The sequence below is a fragment of the Cornus florida genome, unplaced genomic scaffold (assembly GCF_030987335.1).
Source record: "Cornus florida cultivar Cherokee Brave unplaced genomic scaffold, ASM3098733v1 CherokeeBrave_3.0.0_Hap2_Chr02, whole genome shotgun sequence".
In the NCBI taxonomy this organism is placed as follows: domain Eukaryota; kingdom Viridiplantae; phylum Streptophyta; class Magnoliopsida; order Cornales; family Cornaceae; genus Cornus; species Cornus florida.
The window spans coordinates 60,911,086-60,922,238 of NW_026775572.1; the positions used below are offsets into that span (position 1 = coordinate 60,911,086).

Consider the following 11,153-nt stretch of genomic DNA (forward strand, 5'->3'; position numbering starts at 1 on the left):
GGGAGAAAAATTTGGCTTTGTTGATAATTTTAATCCGAGATAATATGAGATAAATAGTCAATGAATGGAATTCAAAGAAAGGTGAAAACAGGGAGTAAGATTTCTGAAACAGTGAGAGATAGGATAAAAAAAGAAGGGAATATTACAACCTAATCCTATTTTACACTTTAAAAGACAACTTAAGAACATCTCCAACCTATTTGTCAAATCCTAATAATTTTTGTAACAATTATTTTTGATATTACGAACTCTTCTAAGGGATGTCTCAAATACTTACTTGACACTTGCATACCATTGAATATGTCATGATATCAACAACAAAAGTAGGAGTCATATTTCGTAAATATGTCATCACGTCGTAAACATTACTTTATCACATGGTCTGCATGATTTTTTTTTTTTTTTTTTTTTTTTTTAAATTATATAATAACAAAATGACAAAAATGTCAATAACAACAATAATATCTTTTTGCGAATAATTTTAGTTATCACAACCTATAATCAAGGAGCCAAAAAATTTGTTCAGGGGGCACATTTTGTAATATTGTGTACCTTAACATATACATAGTATAATGTCTATACATATAACTTAATGTTTATGAGTATATATCTATATATATATATAGAGAGAGAGAGAGAGTTATATTTTTAGGATTAAATTAATTATAAATATAGAATATAAAGATTAAGGAAACTTATTTAAGAGGAAAAAAAAACATATATAGAATATTATAAAGAAAAGAGAAAATTGAATGGGGGCACTTTTTATATTTTGCACCTGGACTTTAGCTCCCTCCGTTTCTGTCTACAATCCTACATGGTATAGGTAAGAAAAATTATGAATGAAAAATTTCTATAGATCTCTTGTATAAAAATTCTGGTATTTTTTTGTTTTTTAATTTTAATTCGAGGGACCATATGAGAAAATTGTAAACAAATTAGAATTCGAAGAGTCCGAGAGGTAAAAGACAGAAAGGGACAGCGACAATTTATGATACTAAAATAATATAAGAACAAAATATTAAGCAGTGCAGGGTTCTTTTGTAATTTTATTATATGCCAATATATACTGCCCTATTTAAGCGGTAACTCTCTCTCTTTATTGATAACCAGGGTTTTGTTTGTCTTTGAGATAATTCTTTCATCGGGGCTAGGGTTTTATATTATCTGTCACTGACCTCCAAATCTATTTCACAGATTCATCATATAACAGCAGCCATGAAAAGGAAAAAGAAATTCAACCCAGGAAGGCAATTATCTTCCGAGACCCATCATCGACGATATTCTACTGAAGCTCCCTGTAAAGAGTATTCTAATTTGCAAATGCCTTTGCAAATCTTGGCGCACTGTAATCTCTGATCCCCAATTCGCCAAGCTGCTCTCTGCGAAGGCAGAGCCCTGCGCTCTGCTTCAGACCTCGGATTCAACAACACTTCATTTGGTTGAGCCTCAAGAATGCCACAATTTCGATCTTGGATACTGCATCTGCGACGGCGATCGCGGTTTCCGATGCGACCCTCATATAAAGCTTGCACACATGGGTCGTTACCCAAATGGGGTTAAAAGGAAAAGCGACATCAGAGTCACACCCAAGGATCGAAATTTCAAAATTGTGAATTCGTGCAATGGTTTCCTCTGGTTGTCTGAACCAACCAGTAATGAACCTGTTGTTGTGTGTAATCCGATCACGGGTGAGTATATAAACCTTCCTGTGGGTAAAGGAAGGCCTTCCAAGAAAACCCAATATTTTGTTGATTGTGGGTTTGGCTTCAGTCCGAGAACTAATCAATACAAGGTGATTAGAATGTTTGAACGGCAGTTTGCTGCTCGGGCTAGGGGTGGCGCGCGCATGAGCTGTTGCACACCCGAAACGGGGTGGATAAATTATAGTTCCGGGATTGAGATATGCACACTCGGCGAAGGATCATGGAAAAGCATTGGTGATGCTCCCTTTTTATATTGTAACCTAACGTTTCCCACTTATCTGGAGGGATGTGTCCATTGGTTGCTCTATCAAGAATTTCGGGGACATAGCCGTACGCTTAATATAGTTTGTTTTAGCTTTGACAAGGAGCAGTTTAAATTATTTTCTTCGCCTCGTCAATATCAAAAATGTTATGCAAACTACATCGTTGATTTGGGTGTGGTGCATAATGTGTCCATGGGAGTGCTAGATGGTTGTCTATGCATATGTGATGCCAATTATGATCCCATTTATATATGGGTTATGAAGAAATATGGTGTTGGGAAATCTTGGACAAAGATGTTTTCTATTCGTAATCAACCTGATCAGAGTTGGCCTTATGGTTTATATCAGCCAATAAATTACTTGAAAAATGGGGAAGTATTGCTGTTTCATTATGATACATGTGCTCTGATTTGTTATGACCCTTAAATACCAAAATTTAAATATCTTAAGATTCGTGGTTCTGAATCAAAATTTAAAGCAATTGCTTATGTTCCCAGTTTCGTTTCACTTAAGGAAGCCATTGTTGGAGATAATGTGGTCGTGCTGAACATGAGTTCAAGGTGAGGATCTGCTTGTTTGCAATTTACATTCACTTTAACGGTTCAATATATTTATAGCTTTTAATGATAATAACTCTCACTTATTCATCTACTTCATTACTAATTTGCTGGAAAATTATGAGAAATATATATCAATCTTTTTATAATGGCGGGAGTCTCGTGCACGGATTTTTACTTTTTCATACACTTCATTACTAATTTGCACTTGAAAATTATGGGAAATATATATAAATCTTTTTGTAATGGCAGGGCCTCGTGCACTGATTCCCTTTATATATATATATATATATATATATATATATATATATATATATATATCTTTCAGCCTTAATTTTTTTTTTTTTTTTTTCGGAACTTACTAGATCTCGGTTAACATTGTGCTTGCCAATGATTGTGTACAAGTAAAAAAAATGGCAGCTAGCATATATGACTTAAATTTATTTTAATGAATTATTTATTTATTTTATTTTTTGCAATGTTGGTTAGGGGTGAGAAAAATGAGTTTTTTTTTTTTTTCCCCTTTTCTTGTTTGGGTGTGGGGTTGCGTAGGAATGAGTTGGGGGCATGCAGAGGGTATTAACAAGGTTTTGTGAATGAATTATAAGGACTAGTTAAAATGGCTTAAACGTACTGCTGTTTTTTTTTTTTTTTCTAGATTTTGTTAATGATGAAATTTAAATAACATGGCTAGTTCTCTATTAGACTGAAATTCAATTTCACTTGTTTTTAATTAAGAATGTTGCTACAATTGGTAAGGAGTCATATGCTCTGTGTTGTGCTTTCTGTGTGTTTTTTCTTGTAGTTCCTCCTCCTTTTGTGGAGTTTGTTGCTGCCTTCAGGCTTTGTTTGGGCCTTCTTTCTTGTTGCTTCTTTTGGGCCGCTGTTTGGTAGCCTGCATTGTTTCTTCTTTTTTGAATAAATATTGACTTACCCAAAAACAAAAAAAAAAAGTTTGCAAGTGAGAATGACACATAAGCTATTATATTCGACTAGTCATTGTGTCCCTAATACTTCCTAAACATGATACATACACATTTTTTTCTTCCTGAATGCATGATACATATACATTGGCCCCCCAATGAAAAGTTATTGACTTCTTCTCTAATTTACACCCTTTTGAGAGGCAGTTCAACTTTTTTAAAGCATAAATGATTACTGAAAGATTTAATTAGAAATTCATGATGACTAATCATGTCATGTATTACTTTTCAAGTGTATAGCATATAGAATGTCAGTGTTTGGATGTGCAGATTAGGTGCAACATTTTGTTGTTGCTAATGCATATGTGCACGACTGCATGTACAAAATATCCGGCATTGGTTTTAGTTAACTATTCTTTAGTGCCTGGACACCTTCACTTGCTTTGTTGACAAACTTTATCATTACGAAACTTATAACTAGATTACAAAGCTCTTTAGCCTGTTTTGGTTTTTTTTTTTAATGTTATATTTCATTCATTCTTGTTTGGATTTTTGTGCGTTTTAATTTAATTTAATTTGATTTCATTATATAATGTTTTTGGTATAGCTTTTTAAACTTATTATTTCAAGCTTGGCTAACAAGGTGTTTGTTCAATCTAAGCATTGGAAATGTTAAGTCAATAGGTTTTTTTATTTTTTTATTTTCCTGAAATGGTTAATTTTATTAAAATACAACACTACAATATGATACAAAAGAGAAAGGTGAGTGCTAAGAACTCACCAAACAGAATAAAAAAACACAGCATAAACGCATCTAACAAACCAGCTGAAGCTCACAGAACAGAGACACCAAACCTAATCAGAAGATACTCCTCAAGTCCTGTAACCTCCAACCCATGTAGTGCAGAACCTCAAAACAACCCTCCATGGCAACATCTCTGGAATAGCAGTAAAAAATCTCTGATCACCAAGATCTTCTAAGTAGAAGAAGAGGAAAACACAGGAACCACTACACAGCATCAAAGAATTCCCAATTACATATATATATTTTTTGATAAGTAATTCCCAATTACATATATAAGCAAACCAGTGCCAAACTTGTTGAGAAAACGAACAATTCCAAAATAGATGATCCATAGTACCATCCCCATTTAGACAATTATGACAAATAGACACAAGGGTAATACCCCTTCTCTGCAAGTGTGATCAGAAGGAATGGAATGATGCATGACCAAGGCTGTTGTTATCCTTGGCCTGCAGTGACCCCAAACCAACCCGTCCCAATTGATTGTAGGACCCATATTTCTACCCTTATTCCATGCTGATTTGAAACTTCACTGGCCATATTTCCACATGATTCTATCATGTTCACCACTACTTCTTGAAGTAATCAGAACGTCATAAATCCCATTAGGCCAATTCTGAGGAACAGAACACTGGCCAGAATTAAACGACACTGCTAATAAAGCATCTCTGGCAAATTCCTCAACAACTCTGGAACCAAAGGTTTGCAAAATAGTACTACCATGGAACCAAGGGTTGACTAAACATAAGACCATTCCCCACTTTAAAGTCCAAATGCTCCAACATAAAACCATTCCCCACTTTAAAGTCCAAATGCTCCAACATGAACTCCCTTACATGGATGATACTCTTCAATATAGCAGAATCATAAATTTTAGCATTACAATTCCAGAATTTAGCCTTCTTCAGGTATTTATCCCTGAACCATGCAATTCAAAGAGACTCTTTGGATTGAATGAAATCCCAGGCCAAAACACACCTGGCTGAGAAATCAATAGACTTCAAACTTCTTATACCAAAGCCCGAAGAGCTCATATTCATTATTAGGTTCTCCAACACCCCACACCCCCCCCCCCCCCCCCCCCCCCCCCCCCCCTCGTTTTTGCTTTTGGAAAAGTGACAACCTTGCACTTTAACAAATGCACTTTTGCTCTCTTGAGCCAAAATAAGTTTTTAATTTTTTCTCTTCGAGATGCATTGAACCCCAACAGAAATAGAGTACACTGCAGACCAGTAGTAAAAGAAACATGAAACAACAGATTTTATCAATTCAGCTCTCCCTGCCAAAGGAAGATGATGGATAATTTGGTTGATACCCTTGATGCCTTATCAATCAAATTAGTACAGTAATTCTTATTCAGCTTTCTATCAACCAAAGGTAACCCTAAATAGGTAACAGGAAAACATCTTCTCCTTACATCTTTAGAAAAAACACATAACTCTTATCTTTGCTGACTTTCAGATATCACCCTGGCATTTCTCATAGAGGCTTTTGGCATGCCTTGGGTGTTCCCAAGAACCACTTTGGATATGATTGAGGCTTGGAAAGGGTGTCTTGTGGAGAGCTGAGCAAGGGTTGTTTGGAGGGCCACTCCCCTTTGTGGCGTGAGAGAAATAGGAGACTCCTATTTGGTCTCTCAAGTATAGCGTACTGCATACTATATTCTTTTGGGTTAACGGGCGTAATTGTAAATCTTTGGGGTATCTTTTGGATTTTTTGGATAGCTTAAAGCTTTAGTTTTTGCCTTTGGCGTGTTGTGTATACTTTGGGAGCGCTCCCCTCTTGAGCGCCTTTTATGAAATCTTATTATAAAAATAATAATAAAAAAGACTCAGAACCCACTTTCCTCAGTAAGCTACAGAGCTCTAATTCACCTTCATTAATCTTTTTGAGCATCAAATTGGAAAAAAAATTTGTCACCAGAGTGAAAAGAAGAGGTGACAAAGGGCATCCTTGCCTCAACCCTCTGCTTGCTTGGAAGAAACCAGAAGGAACTCCATTGACCAAAACACAGAAAGAGACTGAAGATACACAATTCATTACCCATTCTATCCAACCATCCCCAAATCCATACCAACCTAAATAGATCTCAAAAAATCCCATGAAACAGAATCATAGGCTTTATGAAGATCAATTTTAAAAGCCATGGAAGGATTAGAATCTTTTTTTAAAATCCTTCGAGAATATGATGAACAGTAATAATGTTACCTTGAAATTTTCTTCCTCTCATGAATGCTGCATGTTCTTTCCCAGGCAGCCACAAAAGGATCATAGACAACCTATTAGCCATTATCTTTGTAATAAATTTATACATGGAAGTTCAAAGAGAGAGAGTCCTATAGTCCATCACCCTTAAAGCATTTTTTAGGTGTAAGGGTAAGGAAAGTGCTGTTAACCCCCAAAGGTAAAGTGTTCTTACTGAAGAACCATTGAATCACTTTAATCAAGTCACCCTTCACAATATTCCAGAACCTTTGATAAATTCTGTTTGGATAGCCATCAGGCCCAAGAGCCTTATCTTGACTAGCATCGCCACTTGCTTTATATTCTCTTCAGAAACCTTAGCGTGAAATATTCTTTTTTCATCCTCAGAAACCATAACCCTTGGTTGAAAAGAAGAAAACTCCACAGTAGGCACAGCTCTAGAATCCGTCTCTAATAACAAATTGATCCATAGAGCTTTCTGCATTGTCATTTTGTAACACAGTGATGGCATAAACAACCCTTCTCTTCTTTCTTAGATTTTGATATTGATGTCTTATATTCATATATATATATATATATATATTTTTTTTTTTTCGTATTTGGAAATCATGAAAAAAATATATGAATCTTTCCTCTTTGCAGCTTCCTCTTTTCTCCTAGAACTTGTTTTCAATGACATTTATTTTTAAGTGACCATCTTTTAAGTAGACTTGTGTTTTATGACATGCATCAACGTCAAAAGATATTGTTGGATAATGTGTCCAGTTGGATAACTTGCTGTGAATGTAAGACACTAAAATTTTTAGCAATTACATTTCCTCAACCTCTTTCTGAAATATCAATCTTATCATGTCTTCTCATACGTATCAATATTTGTATTTGGGTGAGGTTATATGAGTCAATCCTTTGAATTGTATTAATTTCCTTGGTATTTAGTTTAGATTTCCTTAATAGGAGCTGCAAGATTTTTTTGGAAATTCAATTGTTTCAAGATTCTCGATTACAGACAAGTTACTCATAATTTTTGTATAATAAAAATCTTGAAATATTATGTAAAAGCCATCCAATAGTTCATAGACATGATATATGTATGTTGGGCCCCAATGATAAATTCCTTTGTCCGTAGCTTGCACCATTTTGAGAGGTAGTTATTTTTAAGTATATAGATATAGATTGTTAGTGTTTTTACTTGGAGATTAGCTGCACACTCAAAATATATGGTATAGATTGTTAGTGTTTGTGTTGTGTCAATGTAACTCTTGCTGGGTTGTTTGCTTTGTGCTTCGAGTTGTCTCATGGGCTAACTTGTATGGTCTCATGGTTTTGTATTTTGGTTAGCCTGGGCTAACTTGTATTGTATATCTTATTTTCTTATTAAATTGATTTTACCTTTCAAAAAAAAAAAAAAAAAACTACTCTTTGGAGTCAGGAAGCTTCCACTTGCTTTCCTGACAATCTTTATGATTACATTTAGTTGAGAGTGCTTTGATTCTGTTTTTGGGGTTATAATTTATTTATTTTTGTTAGGATTCTCTTTACTTTTTAGTATAATTTGATTTAATTAATTAATTTTATTGCTTTGCTTGTAACTCTTTTTAACTTATTATTTCAAGCTTAGCAAACTGGGTGTTATTGAATTTGAGCATTGATATGTTCATTTATATAGATCTGTACTGCTTCTTTGGATGAATAATTTTATTGTTCCTTACCCCAGAGATAGTTTTGCCATGCATCTTATATTTGCAATCCTTTGTTTCTCCCTTTTATAATTTTTCATTTTCATGTTGAGGTGCTAATTCTCGTTCTTCATGCTTCTTTAATGCCTTTTTAAATGCTCAATAGCTTATTTTATCCTTATGTGAAGACGTTTATAGAGAAAACAATACTGACATCTTTTGGAAGAAATTTCCAGTGACATTGGTTGTTCGTTTTTGTTTTATATATCTATATATGTGTTTGTGTGTGTGTAGATATATAAAAGAGATTGTTATCTTCTAAAACTATTTTTTCATTTTTGTTTCAGTTTGTATTGGTTAACTTGCATTATTTGTCAAACTTCAATAATTTACCTAATGCCAGTATTGCTCACAGGGCTAAGCTCAATGTTCTAAAGCTCTAGTTGGCAATTTTGTACTATATGGAGCATTCATAAGATATGCTTAAATTTTTAAGATAATTCAAAAAATAAATTGTCTATTAATTAATTTATTTTTATTGTCCTGTCTATTAAAGAATTGGAATACATGAAAATGTATGAATTTTCATTTGTGAACCCTTAGTGCCAAAGATTCTTTCAAGCTTGAGAGCAATCGATTTGTGTAAAATTATGCCAAAGGTTAGCTCTGTTTCCAGCCTTTTCCTTAAGCATTCTACATTGGCGGAACATAAGGTTGATGATGCCATATATGTATGCATGTAGTTCAATTTAGATAGTTTTTTTCTTTTCTTATAAGTTTTTTCCTTTTCTTTTTCTTTTTTTATTTTTATTTTATATATATATATATATATATATATATATATATATATAATACATTATTATATTTGATTTATCATTTTTTATTTAGAAAAAGATGGACGTGGTATTATTTACACAAATTTTTCTAGAAACCAATGGTGTTATTTTTATAGTACTATCCTAATAACCATATGGAAGATTTAGCAAAATGTTTTTTTTTAATGCAATTGTCGTAGCTGAAACTTCTAATGCTAAATGATTACTTTCTAAGATATGCTTTATAATCTGATGCTCCAAAGCCTTTTTCTCATCTTCTTGTGTAGATATGTAAATGTTTTCCCATGTTTATTTATCTTTAGGTCCTGATTGTATCTTCCATTCTCCTTTCCGTGTCTTTGGGCATTTTTCTAATATTTGGTAATGTAGAGCTCACCTACTTAATTTTTTCTTTATTATTGTTAAACGTATTTACTAGCAGTTGTAGCTATAATCATGCATCAGGGACAAAACCTTATATTTAGTCATGCAGGTTGTCTAATATAAAATAAATAAAAGAGTAACAATGTATCATCTTCGCAATAGTTCTAAAGGCGTGATGGAGAATTCTGTAAATGACAAATTATTTCTTAAAGAAAGTTCTATGTGTGAACTTGCTGTTCCAAGAGAATGCCAAGATTTCCCATGTAGCTGATGTTGTATCGGATCCATGACTGCATTTATTTAGTTCCAGATCCTTGCTGGCAAAAAATGCAATATTATGCCATGAACCATAGCTGGTAAAAGTACAACTAAAGAACTAAGAATAGGTTCTACGGTTGCAATAATTATGTGGACTGGGTGATTAAATGGGATATGGGGCAGTCTTTTTTTTGAAAATTTGGATTATGCTTCTTAATGTTATGATTCTTGATGTAGGTGTGCAAAATTCAAAGGTGTGGGTGAGACTAAAGCTCTTTCGTTGGTGGAAGAAGATAGGGGATATGGCATCTGATTCATTTTCATCGTAATTCTGATACTGATGAATGGAGCATGAAGCCAAAAAATACATAGGGAGAAAGGCCGCTTGATATCCTTTGATGCGAAGAGTGGCGGGATATCCTTCTTTTTTTTTTTTTAGGTAAAACGGGATATCCTTCTTTGATCTTTCTTTTTGATTTCCATTGGCTTGGCTAAGGTCTCACCGAGCCTCCTTGTCTATGGAAAGAGAGAAACTTCAATATGAAGAAAGGAATCAGAGAGGTTAGACACTCAACAGGGCTCAAATCTGATAGGTGGAGGAAGGGTAAGGAAATTGATGTTGCTAAATTTATGCTTATATTAACTACTTTATTATCTAATCTATATCTGGAGGTTTAGGTATTTTGAGCAACTATACCTTTCAAAGTTGATATTTTACCTACTTTTAGTAATTGTGGATGTGTGACTTATTTAAATTTAGGTGAATGGAAAGTATTTGACAACTAAACCAAGTAATGACTCATGATATCTTTCCCATGCTTGCTCTAAGCTTTGTCTAGGAATTTCTTGTGAAAATTACAATTTCGACCTTTTTACAGAATAATTAAAAATTTGAATGCAAAGGTCTTTCAAATTGACAGGGAGCCCAGCCAGGGCAAAAAAAAAAAAAAAAAAAAAAAAGAGAAAAAGAAATGGGCAGTGTGTTGAAATCAAATTGCTATAAAAGAAGTTTTTATAAGGTACAATTACAACAATACTTTCAATATTCTAGCTACTTTTTATCAGTCGTTACTTTCACTCAAGTTGTTTGTTTTAGAGTTTTCTTTCAAATTGTCATTTCCGAAGTATCATTTTCGTTATGCGAACAGACAAGTCAAAGTTCATTAAATCAGCTCAAGTGAGAGCTTCATTATCAGCTGGTAAGTAATTTATTTTGCTATTGATTCACGGAGCTCTAGAATGCAATGGATGGTTTTTGCCTTCAGTTCATTATATTCAGAAACAAAGGTCATGACATTAATTCCAAAATTTTCTTTGTGAAAAAGAAAAATTTAGCATTTTTTAAATTGAGCAAATGAGAACAATCTGATTGAAATACTTAAACTACGTTTAATTAAAAGTTATTAAAGAATCGTATAATTCTTTAAAATGAATCTTGAACTCTAAAACAACAGCTATTGTTACTCCACCCATTCATTTATGTTGAAATGTATAACTTTTTTCTTTTCTTAAAAGATTTCATATTTTAATTTTCTCCAACATCTCAAATTTCAAATTTGAA

The 11,153-nt window shown here is 33.4% G+C and overlaps 1 protein-coding gene across 1 annotated transcript; it reads left to right on the plus strand.

Annotated features, from left to right (window-relative positions):
* Positions 1-1,225: 1,225 nt before the first annotated feature.
* LOC132287180 (F-box protein At3g07870-like) lies at positions 1,226-10,729 on the plus strand. The gene is made up of 2 exons (XM_059789714.1): positions 1,226-2,529; positions 9,830-10,729. Exon 1 carries the CDS (start codon positions 1,538-1,540, stop codon positions 2,393-2,395), a length of 858 nt encoding a protein of 285 aa, XP_059645697.1. The 5' UTR covers positions 1,226-1,537; the 3' UTR covers positions 2,396-2,529; positions 9,830-10,729.
* Positions 10,730-11,153: the final 424 nt, after the last annotated feature.

Bases quoted from the DNA above. Each gene is read 5' to 3' on its own strand.
- LOC132287180 (XM_059789714.1), top strand. From the start codon at position 1,538: ATGGGTCGTTACCCAAATGGGGTTAAAAGGAAAAGCGACATCAGAGTC.